This window comes from Acinonyx jubatus, chromosome C1 (genome assembly GCF_027475565.1).
Source record: "Acinonyx jubatus isolate Ajub_Pintada_27869175 chromosome C1, VMU_Ajub_asm_v1.0, whole genome shotgun sequence".
In the NCBI taxonomy this organism is placed as follows: Eukaryota; Metazoa; Chordata; class Mammalia; order Carnivora; family Felidae; genus Acinonyx; species Acinonyx jubatus.
The window spans coordinates 40,985,787-41,001,241 of NC_069381.1; the positions used below are offsets into that span (position 1 = coordinate 40,985,787).

Here is a 15,455-nt window from a genome sequence, read left to right on the forward strand (position 1 = left end):
TGGATTTGTCCTTGTTTTCCCACATGATAATGCTTTAATTTAGGCTTTCATCATCTCTTACCTAGACTTTTGCAAAACCTTCTAACTAGTCTTCCCTCTCCTCACATTATTTATCCCTAATCAGATTAGACTCAGTCATCAGTGCTTAAAAATCTGTTTTGAATCCATTTTGCCAAAGTCAGCTGTCTGTCAGGTCCAAGGCCCTTCACAGCCTGGTCCTAATTTATCTCTCTTTAGTCTCAACTTAGCTAGCTGCAGGTGCTCTACCCAAGTTATCCACTCCAGCACTGTGAACTGTTAATTATTTAGAACATGACTTAGCCTCTCAGCTCTTTGCCCTTAAACAGCCTTTCCCTCTTGCTTAGAATTATAATTGCTTAGAATTCTAGCAAGTGATAAACCTCCAGTTCTTCCTTTCACTTACAGCTCACATCTTACTTTTTCTCTGAGGTCTTCCTTCAGACAGAGCCAGTTAGAGTTACTCTTGTCCTTTGTCTGTGTGCCACTATAGCACTTTGTTAATATCTCTGTATTTGAACCTTCATTGGGTTGTATTGTAGATTTTTTGTTCACATGTCTGATTCTTGCATTACACCCTGACCTCCAGAGGTCAAAGGTCTTTACTCATCTTTGTATCCCCAGGGCCTTTGTCTGTAGTCCAGTGCTTGGCACATAGTAGGTGCTCAATGAATGCTTGTTAAATGGTCAAAATATATTACTTAACGATGTCCTAAGTGTGCAAACTCAAACTTAGCTTTATCCCCTGTGAGGTAGAAATATTTCCTGAGTCACCAAGCTCCCTAGTTGCTGCCACTTCTGAGAGACAGGATTGGAGAGAATATTTAGAAACAGTGTTATAAATGGTGAGCAGATTCCTAGGCAAACTCCCTCTGCCCCCCAGTCTGTATGATCTCTGATGTATTTTGAAGAATACTGATTACAGTACCAGCACTAATTAGTTCTATGGTAGTTAGTATCGTAGGAAGTCAGAGGATGTTGCTTGGAAGGGGTGAAATTTGAGCTCATTCTAGAAGATTAGGTAATGATTAATTATATTTGCTGTTTTCTGTATTGTCCTTAAAGATGTCCTTTGGAGACCATGATAGTACCTGGCACATTAGCATATTCATTGAATATCTGTGTCGTGAAGAAATTGTTCCCAGGTGTGTGTGTGAGAGAGCGAGAGAGAGAGAGAGACAAAGACTTTACATTGGAGTTCATTTATTTCTGAAGACACCTTTAAGAACTTTACTTCTTCGCTATATTTTATCACCTCATTTTGTTTTTTCCAAAATGTGCCACTTCAGTCAAGTATTCTGCTTACTCCATTGTTTCTTTGCATTCTCTGCATTCCAAAGCATGTTTTAAAATCTGGTTACATTGGTCTTTCTCACTCAGTTTCATGGTTATACTAAATGATAGTCTGCTTGTATTTTAACATTCTTTGTTGTATTGTGCAGGACTTGGCTGCAGTTGGAACCTACAAGTTCTTATTGTCTTTATTTAAACGAAATTAATTTTTTATAAAAGTAAATAAGTGGACTCCAGGTTTTTCCAGTGCAGAAAGGTTATTTACTCACTTGATGAACATGCTTGTTTACCTGGAGATACTGGCTTTACAGGCTCCTAGAGTTGGAAGGGATCTTAATGTTTTAACACAACCTCTACCTATTTTTATAGTGGAAAAAACAGTTTCAGAGAAGCCAAAGGACTAGCCCAAGGTCACAGTTAGAGACTAGATTAACTAGGCCTAGAGTCCTATGATTCTTGCTCTTTTGACTATAGAGAGAACCAGAGTGCTAACCTGCTGCTGTTCTCCATCCTTTGCTCTCCTACCTCCCCAAACCCTAGTAATTTTTCCAGTTAAGCCACTAATTTTGATTTCTTTTCAGATTCAGCATCCGAATCTGAAAAACATGTTCTCCTTCCAGAGCATATTGTCCCTCATTTGGCCTCCTTCTCTTTACAGCCTCTCTATGCTTATACTAGCCCCTGAGTCTAAGGATGCCTTTTCTGGTTATTTTCCATTTTCCTGCAGATTGATTCTTTGCCCTTCTCTGCTCTTTGCTCAGGAAGGCTGACCTTTACAGCCTGTGTCACCTGAGGCTCTTTTTCCTTTGGATTCTGGTTGGGGTTAGCTAGTGGGAATGGGAGGTAGTGACAGACGATGGAAGGAGGAAAAGAGAGCGCTCTTGCGGTCTTTATTCCTCTTGCTACTCTGTTTTGATGCATTTCTGGCAGTGGCTATGCACTATGTTAGAGCGTCCTTTGGTTAGCTCCTCCTCCAGTTCATCCTAGGTAATGTTTCCTTCCTTGTTCCTTTAGGCTTGAGGTGGTGAAGGCTTCCTGCTGTTCCTCATTCCTGGGTCCAGCATCCCTTGTTAGTTTACTTAACCCTGCTCTCATTTCTATAGCCCCATCATTGAAGAGAAGTTCAAATACTCCGTTTCATTATGATGTTTCCTGCCTCTGGCCACTGCTATAATACTTTCCCCCTCACATGTCAGTCCAAATCTTGTACTTCACAGTGCTACCTCTGTGAAACCTTTCTTATCCTCTCAACTTTCCCCTCTGATCTCTTAGCACTTTTCTCATAACACTTATTTTACCACGTTTGAATCAATTATTTGTAGACAGATGTTTATCTTCTCTTACAGATTTGAAACTCTTAGGGCACGGTCTACATCTGATTCATCTTGGCATCTAGCACAGTGCCATAGTCAAAAAAGATACCCAATGAATAAATCATTATTGTAACACTGAATTCCAACCCTAGAACGGTATAAGTTTCCTCAGCTTTTTGAAATTAGAGTGTTCTTATGAAATCTTTCCTAAGTCAAAATGGTGTAAAGTGAAGAAGCAATTACCATAAATTTAAGTGGAAAGATTTCTGAAGGATCTCAGACCCTAAAAATAACCTCTCAGACTTTTCTGACACTTTAGGTCGTCTTGCTAATGAATGCTCAAGAAATTTAGATAAAGCACAAATGCTCACAGATACAGTTCAAGCTGTGGCAGCATAATGGCTGAGATGCTTAGTGTAGTTCCCAGAGAAGGAGCTTGGTGGTGCCATTCCTGATTGTGGTATTTGCTGCCTCTAACAGCTTGCTGCAAAACAAATGTTGAGTGCTGTTTTTGCTTTGTGCCTTTTTTCATAAAAGCAGATACCCTCTTCAAATATCTTTTGGTTAGTGGAAATAAGTACTGATGAAGGTCTTTTGTGAAAGCAAAGTGGTAAGGTGGACTTTTGAAAGATCAGGGGATACCTGTATGTGTAAAACTGCTCGTGAGAAGATTTGGCATGAGAAGAATGAGGTTTTAGAGGGGTAAGTCAGTTGTCATTGCCTGGTCTTGTTTTTTGTTTGTTTGTTTTTGTTTTTAGTTTATTTATTTTGAGAGAGCATGTGGGTTCATGAATTGGGGTGGGGCAGAGAGAGAGGTAGAGAATCCCAAGCAGCTCTGCGCTGCCATTCGAGAGCCCGACAACGGGGTTTGATCACACGGACCAAACCATGAGATCGTGACCTGAGCCGACACCAAGAATTGGACGCTCAATCAGCTGAGCCACCCAGGTGCCCCTGCCTGGTCTTGTTTTTTGTACTGCCTGTACAATACAGTGTCTTATCTGTTACTTCTTTTTTTTATTTAAGAAGTTTTACCTAGCCATAAAAAAGCCAGCTTCCATTCTTGTAAAATAATAAATCCTTTAGAGTAAACAAGTTATTTATGCTTTTTTCATGATACACTGATTTATAATTTCTTTGATTACTTTTTATGTTTAAATGCTAATAGGTAGGGACATTTCAGAATTCCTTCATTTGCAACATTTTTATTGAGCACCTCTACAAACCAAGCACTGGCCTTGGATACAGTTGAGAACAACACTGAGTCCTGTCCTGATATATTCTAGTTATGTTTTAGACCATCTTGATAGATTTGTGACCACAATTAAACTAAATTAGGGTAATTTTCTATGACACTTTTAACAGCTTTAGCAAAAACTGAACCTGTTCTGTTTAATGTTCACTGGCAGCTAAAATGAGATATACAAAAACTGCTTTGGCATATATGATTTTTAAGGGATATATGCTAAACCAATTACAGTATTTATTCTTTTTCAGTGTTGTTCTTCTATTTTTGTTTGGTTGGTTTATGTGAGATTTAAGCCTTTTAGTACTTGTCTGTTGGTCTGACTAGTTCATCATTTAGCTCCTGTTAGATATTGTTTCATTTTCAGTGTGTTATGTTTTGCCGTACAGAGAGATCTGGGTTTGTTATAGGAATATATCAAGTTTTGTTTTTGAAAACATTTCATAATCAAAATTTCAACAACTATTCTGTGAGAATTCTGCAGTTATTTCAAAAATTGACCTACTAAAATACCCAGGTTAAGGATTCATGTGTTTGAATATGAGTTTCTGTTAGTTATGCTTAGAGCAAATATCCAGTATTTACCTAAAACTTTCATTTCTGTGGGCCCTTAACAATAGTGAGACTTTTTTGCTTTCCAGAATGCTGTTAAGCTGCATGCTAGGTAGTAGTCTGAGGTTGGGGAAAGGAAGAATGTATTTTTTCCATCCCATACTAGTTAGTCACTCAGAGCTTATATAAATCTTGGAATGAGTTAACCTGTGACTTGTAAGAAAGAGATGGCCAATAGCCTGACAGCTACTGTGTGAAAAGAAAAGCTTTGGCTGATTGCCACCATCACATGGTCAAACAGGGCTTTGTTAGAGGGAGTAATGTAGTGGGTGTTTTTGTCTTTCAGGAGTTTGCTTTCTTGAATGTTGAGTTATTATGTTATTGGCAGGAAGGATATAGAAAAAAATAGGTATTCTGCTTTGTTTTACTGGCTGTTTTTCTTCTTGGCATTTATTTCAACATAGTGTTGATTGCTAATTTTTTAGTGTCCCCCCCCCTTTTTTTTTTGCTAGTTTGTGCTTTTGATCTGTAAATGATGTTATAAATCTGTTATGCTACATTTTGCTTGGAAAGGTGTACCTGAGCAGCTGTATTGTCAAATTTACTCTCAAGACATTTTACGCATTTATAGATAATTGTAAGAGAATAATTTTGCAAGCTAAAACAGTAATAAAACTTTTGAAAAATATTTATAAACCTGCAGTTTCCAAATATTTTTACATGTTTTTGAATTAAAATATATACTTATTTTTAAAAATCAGAGACAAGTGAATGTATAAACTAAAAACTATACCAGTCCCTGTCTCATATACCCCCTTTCCTCAATCCCCATCCCCGGTAATAATACATGATGTATTTCATGTGTTTTGTTACTTGCATTTTATTTCAGAGGGGAATATGTGTATAAATAAGATAACTTTTAAAAAATGTAGCTTTTATATTATTTACGTCTCCATTTAGCTAGCATAAGGTAAGCACCCAGTTAATATTAATTACCTTGAGTTATGTTAAAGCCTTACTTCTGTAATTGGCTTTCTACATTGAGAGCCTTTAACCTCGTTTTTCATTTAAAACAATGTTTTAAGTAATTTGCTGCATTCTGACAACTCGGAGGCAATCTCACACACTTTCCAGGATGCTAGCTACATTCTTTATAGAGAAGGAGCCCATACAATTTATTGTCCAGACTGGAACACTTTTGAGATTGAAGGAGGCTGCTAATAATTTTTTTCTGAGACAACAGGCATAAACATTGATTACCCCAGACGAACTAGGATATGTGGTCATCCTATTCATAAACTTCAGGTTTTTATTTGTTGTATTTAGTTTTTTTTTTTTTTTTAATTTTTTTTTTCAACGTTTTTATTTTTATTTTTTGGGACAGAGAGAGACAGAGCATGAACGGGGTAGGGGCAGAGAGAGAGGGAGACACAGAATTGGAAACAGGCTCCAGGCTCCGAGCCATCAGCCCAGAGCCTGACGCGGGGCTCGAACTCATGGACCGTGAGATCGTGACCTGGCTGAAGGCGGACGCTTAACCGACTTCACCACCCAGGCGCCCCCCAGGCGCCCCTGTTGTATTTAGTTTTGACAGGACTTTTTATATGACTTTATTGAATAAATTGAGAGAACTCTTGGAAAAACAAGCTATCAATGATTTAAAAACAGAGGAAAATGGTACAAATCCCAAACCTCTTTTGTGCAGTTGTAACCAAGTCATTTTATGTAGTCAATATTAGTGTTTCCTTCTATAAGTTCTTAGGTTACATATAGGGTCAGCATTAGATGAAGAGATCATGAAGAATAAGCAGTTGTGCTAAGAGTTATGATTCAAGTTCATGAATTTTGACACCGATGTCTGTACATAATTCCTGTTTGACAAAGGAGTTCTCTTTCCCAACTGTATGAGCAATTCACGTTTGCTTTGTGGTATATATATTTTTTAAACAGAAACTTAATACTATGCATAAGCCATTTTTTTAAACTTAAAAGTGATTCCTTTTTTAAAGAGCTGATGTGCTTTCAAAAATCAGTTTATTTTATGGTGAAAAAGGCTTTCTCTATGTTGTTTGACTCTTTGTGACCACAATAATAATTCAGTACAATTTACCTTTTATGATTCAGGCTTAATACCCAATACTTTCCTGAAAATCTCATATGGAATTTTTTTTCTGATCTATTTTCTATAACTGTATTTTATGACTTGTTTTGTGTATTGCTCATATCTTTATTACTATTATCTTCAGGATTTATCAACTTATTGTTTTCCTTTTTTAAAGGAACATTAAATACAATTTCACTTAGGCTTATATCCTTTTTTGATTATGGGTCTCTATTAAAATTGCATATGTTTTATGGTATTATCTGGTTATTAATCAGTTTTGTTTTTATCAAACATTCATTGAGTGCCCTCTTTATGTTAGGCACTAGTTAGGCCCTGGAGGTAATGAATCCTGGTTATTTATGATTCCAGATTATGAAGAGGAAGTAGAAAACTTACTGCTGTGTTACTTTACAGATACTCTTTCATTTCATTTATCCAACAACTTTGAATGGTTTGTTATTATGCCCATCTCTAGATGAGAAAATGGCAGTGGGGAAAGTAGCTTGGCCAGATCATACAGGTAATTGGTTAGGAAGTTGCAGATTCAGGATTTAAAACTAGATCAGTCTGACCTTAAAGCTTGTGCCCATTTTAGCTCCCTCAAGCTCCTTCAGGCAGTTTTTCTATTACATTTTAGTGCTCTTATGCCATGAATTCTTTTCAGACATTATTGTGATTTAAGAGAAAAGTTTAACGGGTTAAAGTCAAAGGACTGGGTTGAAATCCCAATTAAAGAAAACTCCTGCCTCATGACTTGGATAAATACTTATAAAAATAGGGTTAATGTCTGTCTACCTTACTGTCTTGTGATAATCAAATGAGAAAACTTATAAAGTATCTACCAGAGGACCTAATACTGTGAAAAGATTTTAATATAGTACATCCATGGTGAATCCATGGTGTTAGAACTACAGAAAAAAACCTTATAGGATATTCTTGGGGTACCTAGCAGTGCTGGTAAGTTAACTATAGCTACCATGTTGATAAAAGAGAACTTGCTTTGGAGCCTTAGGTTATCAGAACATTGACTTAAATGGAAAATAGCGTGAAGTTACAGTGGAGGAAAGTATTTAGTAGTAGGCTCAGTTTTGCTGACAGTTTTGAATTGATAATCTTCACTCCAAATGAATTGATAGTGGAGTAGTCTTTAGGATTAAAAATAGAAATTCTTCCCTCAGAAATTCCTTTAGGTGAGGTGAATAAACCACAGAGACAATAGGGATTATAAATGTTTTCAGGTTTTCAGCAATCCAAGAAAATCACAGAGTAGTATACTTGACATAAAATCATAATCTGATTAATATTTCTGGTTTCTTTAGTATACTATTTTCATCATTAAGCCAACTTTTAAATCATTTGATAAGGAGACAAAATGGTGTCATTTCTCAAAAAACTTAATTTGCTAATAAATTTCTAAGGAACAGAAAAGCCATTAAGTTTGGCATAAAATATTCTTTTTTTTTTTTTTTTTAATTTGCCACTTGCTGCTCACGTACCTACTTTTCCTCTGAATATTCAGTTACAGGTTTTTCTCTTATTATTCCTTTACTTAATTATTGATGTCAGACTCACAGCATGGTAAAGTAACTTTCTATTCTCTCTTTTCCTTACTTTTATGGAAGATCAGTACCACACTTGCTTTTTTCCAGTCTTCTGGTATCTCTCCAGTTCTTGAATTTTCAAAAATAATTGTAAGTGATTGAATTGTAAGTATGCTCTATACTTCTTTCATTGGATGAAAGCCTATCTGTGATGCATGTCATCTCAAATTGCTAATTGTGAACTTAAACTTTCCAAATACTCTCATATTTTATCAAAACGACATTTCTGCAAAGTTTTCATTATTTTAATTATCGGATGTGTATTTTGCTAATTTTTAAAAAATCATCTACTTTTGTCTGGATTCATGTTGTGTTTTTTTTTTTTCATTAGGCTTGTTTTCTTTGGTGTTTTTCCTTTGTTAAATTTTTAAGCTGCTACTCCCCTTTACAATTCTACTGTTGATAACTTATTCTGTTTTCTTGTTATTCTGAAGTTTTCTGTGAGATTTACATGGTCTGATTTCTCTAATATATTTTCCTTTTCTCTTTTTGCAACATATTTTTATTATATACTATTCCTATATAAGAGAAAGCAGAGTATAGAGTACTTAGTCCTTTATGTTTTTGCTGTAAAATAAGATTTGATATGAAAATAATTACTCATTTGTTAATTTCACAGTGTTATTTATTCAGCCATAGCCCTTCCTGTTCTGTGTTAATCTCCTCTGTTCCTCAGATTACTCATGACTTTCTTATTTCCTGATTCTGACCTCAACAAGACCTTTAACCACCTTTTACCACCTTTACCTCCACTGTTCATTACTCTTCCTCTGTCACCAGGAATTACTTTAAAAGCTCTTAACTGCCTGCTTCAAAAATTGCCTCCTGTACTATTTTACTAAAAGAGTACCTCTACAAAGCAGTTACCGTTCATATGTACTTCAGTTTTAAGGACGTCCTTGCAATACTTTTTTTTTTTAACGGAGGTGAAGCATTTGGTTATGTGTGTGTATAAATAGTGTTTAATGGCCCCAACTGAAGCCATTAATAGGGATTCATTTAATTTTGCTGACATTTGTTAGCTTTGAAGTGCTTTCTGAGAAGAGAAGTGATGCTATTCAATAGAAGTATTAGGAAGATAGTAGGAAGTACTTACATACAGCTCTGAGGCAGTCTGATGTTCTTCTGGCAGTCTAGATATTATTTTTGAAATTGGGCCAAATGTTTCTCTCTTTATATATTTTAAACTGAATATATAGATCTTGGCTGGTGTTGAATCATGTGTTACTCTTCTTTATACAGCTATAAAGTCTTGATTTTATAGCTTCCTTTATTAGCAAAGGATTCTTTTTTGTTGTTGTGATTTTTGTTTTTAAAATGTTTATTCATTCATTTTGAGAAAGAGAATAGGGAAAGGGCAGAGAGGGAGAGAGAAAGAATCCCAACCAGACTCCACACTGCCAGCGCAGAGCCTGATGCAGTGCTCGAAACCCCAAACTGTGAGATCATGCCCTGCGCCAAAACCAAGAGTTGGGCACTTAACCAACTGAGCCACCCAGATGCCCCTATTAGCAAAGTATTCTTGAAAACTAGAGACTGTTTTGTTTTTAGTATATTTGCCACATAAAGGGGCTTTTTTTCCCCCTTTTACGTTGATTTCTAATTTTATGGATGTATGTAACTTACAGGTTTCGTTTCTTTTGTTCCAATTTAATTTCTTTTACATCACAGATCATTTGCCTTTACTTCTCTGTAATAGTTGTGTTTAATTTAAACTTTAGGTTCACCTGGGTGGCTCAGTCGGTTGGCTCTGACTTCGGCTCAGGTCATGACCTCACAGTTCCTGAGTTCGAACCTTGCATCGAGCTCTGTGCTGACAGCTTAGAGCCTGCAGCCTGCTTCAGATTGTTTCCCTCTTTCTCTGCCCCTCCCCCACTAACGTTTTGTCTCTCTCCATCTCTCAAAAATGAATAAATGTTAAAAAAAAATTGAAACTTTAAATGAATTCACACAGAAGTCATCAAATGAGAACTATGGCTCATCAATATAGTAAATTAGGGAGCAGCAACCTCTTTGGTCCTGACTGCCAAAAGTGCAACAAAACCACTTTGGTCACTGCTAAAGGACAAAAGGGAAGAAAAGAAAGACCTGAAGAAGGAAGTGAGGGGGTAGACAAAGGGGAGGATGAAGACAACAGAAAGGCAAGAGGAATCTTAGGGAGGAGGGGGAGTGGAGTAGACCCTTGTCAAGGCATCAGTAGCTGCCAGATGCTGCAGTCAGTGCCACACACATTTATTCAAGGCTGAACTATCCTGAGGGTATAGTATTGAATGAGTGGTACATCTGCTTGACCCAGCCAGCTTGTTCTCAAGAGTTACTATAAGATGCCCCTGTAAGAAATATGAAGTCACACGCTGTCTTAAAGGATCTGCTCTGTTTGTTCTTAGTTCTTTTGAAGAAAGACCATTCTCAACATGGTGTAAAGGGCTATATATTCTGATAATTTGTTTTAAAACAAAATTCCATTAAAAAGGACATGAATAAGTGTAGGGTCTTATTGTAAATGTTGAATAGAAAGAGGAATAGTTATGACTTAAAGGGAATTTTTATGAAATAGTATATGTTAGGAGGTAACGAGTTCCTTGTCTGTTGAGATATTTAAAGACTAGAAGACTTATTTATTTACTTATTTTTTTACATTTATTTTTGAGCAACAGAGTGAGACAAAGTGTGAACGGGGGAGGGGCAGAGAGAGTAGGAGACACAGAATCTGAAGCAGGCTCCAGGCTCTGAGCAAGCGGTCAGCACAGAGCCTGATGCAGGGCTCAAACCCACGAACTGTGAGATCATGACCTGAGCCGAAGTCGGATGCTCAACCGACTGAGCCACCCAGGCGCCCCTAGAAGACTTTCAAAGACATTGTAAAAGTAACTTCAGGTGGGAGGTTTTAGAGATGGCTTTGTTTCTGTGTACTTACTGTAAGTCACAATACATAGTAACAACTTGGTATTTTCTTCTAATGTGAGGAAGCAGTTTAATTACTATCAGTTGTCCATGTTGATAAATGTGTGCATGTTGTTTTATTGATTGCAGATTGGGCAACTATACATTTTCTGTTTAAGTACATTAGAGATGTATGGATTACTGTGCAAGGAAGTTTAGGCTAGTGCTGGGCTTTTACGCTAATAACTCTTGTTATAAACCTCCTATTATACATTACATAAAAATAGATTGGTGAGTAGATCTTTGACTTGGATGTTATGACGTGTGGAGTTTATTCTGAGGTTAAAGGAATGTTGTGGAGGACTATCTAGAGGCAGGTCTAAGAAGAGAGCCAGGTTGAGGTTCTATGATTATAGCAACATCAAAAGATTGTTTTTTAAGAATTAATTTAGGTGGGTTTTAGATCTCAGTAATTGAAATCCAGTTTATTTCTATTTACAGGAGGATTTTTAATCAGATTTGTTCAAAATAATATGTTAATTACATTTTGGATTCAAAAGAGGGAAAATTCTTAAAAGTTACATTTTCTAATTGTTTAGATGCTTTACCTTTTATTTATGACTACGCCATTAACCTTTCCAATATTTAGCAAGCATAATGTATTTTACTGATTTTTAACTGGATCTTATAGTTACGTTAATGGCGGTTATGTTCTATTGCTGTGTGAAACAAAAACTAAGCCAAGCAGTTCTAATTTTTCTGTGGTACAGTAACATACAAAGAAATTACTTCTTTCATAATGCAGTACTGTAGTATGTCTGAAATGTAATGGATCTATCCTTCCTTTTCCACATCTTTTATTATCATGCTCTATATAGTAAATGTTTTTAATAGGAAGTTTTTTGGATTATCTTTTAAAATGAAAATGTTTAAACCACAGTTTTATTATACACGATGTTTATTATGATTTTTCTTAAATTTTGTTTTTATGCATGACATTTCATTGGGAAGGGATATTTTAATACTCATTCAAGCAGTTTCTTTACATGTATATATTTAAAAAAAACAGGCAGTTGTATTGCCTTTGAATTTGAAAAAGAAAATGGGTTACAAGCTAAGTTGATTTTCCCATGGTCTAATATGACTTAAGTTTTTGTTTTCGTTTTTTTTTTTACTGTTCTGATTCAGAATTTGAAGCAAGAGCAACAATAAATGCTAATAGTAGTAATTGATTGTATTAGTAATTGTCTTAAGTACTAGCTGTGGTATCAATAATAGTATGAGGAGAATGCCTATATTTGGCAGTTAGGAAAACAGCTTAGAGAGACCTGTTAGTGGCTGAGCTGCAATTAGAAACCAGGCTTGCCAACCCATTGTTGTTTTCCATACTATACAGTCTCAGTCTGGTGTTTGAGATAATGGTTGTAAAAGTGCTTTAGTAATAATAAAGTATTGTGAAGAGATGAGGAGTTGGTATAATACACAATGAACCCTGGCCTCAATTTACTAAATTGGGAATGTGAAAATGATCAGCATGTTTTGGCCAATAAGTGAAAATCAAGTATGGTATATTTAACTGGTATATTTTACCCATTCAGTGCTGAATTCTGTGGTTGGGTTGGGATTGTGACATTAGTGGTTTGTGACCCTTTTTAACTGCATGACATTTGGGCATGCAAGTATGGCAGGCTGGTAGTCTTGTTCAGTCTCCAACTTTGTCTTTTATTTTTTAAAAGATTTTATTTTTAAGTAATCTCTGTATCCAACATGGGGCTGAAACTCAAAACCCAGAGATCGAGAGTTGCACGCTCCACTGACTGAGCCAGCCAGGCACCCCACTTTTTGTCTTTACACCTAGGATTGATGTGTTTTTCAGTCGGAGATGATTACTTTTGAGTAAAGTTAAAACATAGGAATCCCATGCTCTTGAAGTTTAAAATTTTTAGTGTACAAAAAGTGGGACATGCAAATGCTGGACCCTTAAACTGAGAAATGAGTGGACCCTTTAAATAAATAAACATTTACACCGTGTCCAGAGTGTAGTGTTCATGCCAAGGGTGAAAGTGAGTAGGGAACTTGATTAAGACAGAAGTATTGTCATTTTCACTTAGAGAGGGCCCTATTCTTAGAAGAGGTGAGAATTTTGAGGTTCATTTTTCTTTTTTAATAAGGAAGGAGGAGAATGCATCAGTGCTAATGGGGTGGGTTAGGGAATGAGAGAACTAAATAGAATATGAAGTTAAGATAAGGGACTGGAGGAATCAAAGTGGGGGTAAAGTAGGAGGTAATCAAGGTGGTAATCGAGGTTATTTATCTAAATTACTGTTGCTCTGGATATCACTGGGAACCATTTTGGGAGAGAATAAAATGATTCTGAAGAACAGGGTGAATCCTAATTTAAGCAGCAGCACATGTTTGATAAGGGAACAGGGCTAGAAGTTCATGAGGGAGATTGATGTACCACTATTCTTGGAGAATTTAGATAGTTTAAATATGCCTATTATTTATGTAAAAGTACTATTTTTACTTCAAAAATTGAAATGTCATGTATGAAGGATGAAGTATCTATCTTCTGTACTGTTAAACATTGCATGGGTACTGTTAGATTTATTACAAATTTTCTTTTTCTCTAGGGTTTGGATTCAGGATTTGTTCCTAGTGTCCAAGACTTTGATAAGAAACTTACAGAGGCTGATGCTTACCTACAAATCTTGATAGAACAATTAAAGGTATGGCATTAGTTTATATACTGGATTGGTATAAAGTAGTAAATGTTACTGAGCTTCATTCTGAATGTAAAGTTATTTGATGTTAATTTGAACCCCTAGATGGTTCATCAGCAGTTTTTAAAGCTGACTTATTAAAAGATCTGGGTGACTTACTCATAGATCTTTATCTCTGATTTATATTGATAAATTGTATAATGCACTTTTTTGGCCATTAAAAAATAAATATCTAGACATAATTAGAAGAAAGCATGATAAGATTAGATTCATATTCTGTTTTAAAGTTCTTTGAAACTGGTAAATTTTAAAGTCGTTCAATTTCAAAAGCCTTGGTTTTTCCATTTTGGGGATTGGGGGTTGAGAGAGATGATTACTTCATTTATTATTACTGAAATTGTCTTTTTCAATTCCTACTTTAAAATTAATTACAAGCAGGGGCTTCTGGGTGGTTCAGTTGGTAAAATGTCCAACTTCAGCTCAGGTCATGATCTCTTGGTTTGTGAGTTCAAGCCCTGTGTCGGTCTCTGTGCTGACAGCTCAGAGCCTGGAACCTGCTTCAGATTCTGTATCTCCCCCTCTCTCTGCCCCTCCCATGCTCATGTTCAGTCTCTTTCTGTCTCTCAATAATAAATAAACGTTAAAATTAATTAAAAGCAAAAGTCCTGGGAAGAAAAAGAAGTGTTAATAAACTTGGATCACAGAGCAGAAAAAGCTTAGGTTTCAGTTGATATTTTAAGTTCAGAATGTTTTCTTTTGCTTGTAATTCTACCAGAGTAATTGAACTTGACCGTTTAAAATAATTCAGTAGAACTGGATTTGATACAGTCCTTTGGAAAAATGTACGTTACCTTAAAAATACATGTAGATCATCCCTGGAAGAAAAGTGTTCAAGAACTAAGGTTTGCTGTTTTACGTTTAGTACACGTATACAATATAGTAAAGTGGCTTGATACTATAATCGTTCTCTTTTTAATCCTGTAGCTTTTTGATGACAAACTTCAAAACTGCAAAGATGATGAACAGAGAAAGGTAAGTTCTATAATCATTATTTTGCCTTAAACCATTTTAAAACCAAGAGCCTTTTAGAGAAATAACAGAAGGACCTCAGTGTTTTGGCTACTATAATAGTACTGTTTACTGTTTATGGTAGTACTGCTGTACAGACCAGGGCGGGGCAGAGGGGGCAGGGGGTTCTGGGGAATTTCTGTTATGGTTTCATAATTAAATGAGAGGGTAATGTACAAAATTTTTAATATGATGCCCATTTTGTTAAGTACCACCTTCCTAGGAGTAAGTTCTTTGTTTAGAGGTTTTTAAATGTTGAAGGTAGAAAGTTTATTTTATTAAATTGATTTGTGGTCACTTCATATAGTAAACTGGCAAGAATTTGCAGAATAAACAAGAAGCCACAGTTGAGGAAACAAAACAAGTGTTGCTTTAATTATATTTCCCCTACTGCCCTCTGTGAATTTCTGACAATTACTTTGTATTTTGAATATTGCTTTCTTCCAGTTAACATTTTTTCTTCTTTGATTAGATTTCCTAATGCAGTATCATTTATTTTTGTGTGTGTTTCTTTTGACTGTAGCTTTGCATTTGGCTCTTTTACACTTGATAATAGTATCTGTAACTCATGTTTAGCTCCCTTTCCATTCTTAGTTTTGGAATTTAGTCCCATGTCATTTTTAAACAGCTTGGCAAAGTTTAAGGTAGTTCTGA

At 35.8% G+C, this 15,455-nt stretch overlaps 1 protein-coding gene across 8 annotated transcripts in view; it reads left to right on the plus strand.

Moving 5' to 3' along the window:
* OSBPL9 (oxysterol binding protein like 9) overlaps window positions 1-15,455 on the plus strand; it is a 190,957-nt gene that overhangs the window by 129,869 nt on the left and 45,633 nt on the right. For 5 of the 8 annotated variants that reach the window (XM_015070916.3, XM_015070908.3, XM_027059212.2 and 2 more), the window contains 2 exons: window positions 13,644-13,739; window positions 14,718-14,765. In XM_015070916.3, coding sequence (XP_014926402.2) covers window positions 13,644-13,739; window positions 14,718-14,765 — 144 coding nt within the window. Of the gene's footprint in view, window positions 1-8,148; window positions 8,218-13,643; window positions 13,740-14,717; window positions 14,766-15,455 lie in introns of all 8 variants that reach the window. The other 3 variants (XM_015070892.3, XM_015070901.3, XM_015070918.3) reach the window with 1 other exon arrangement.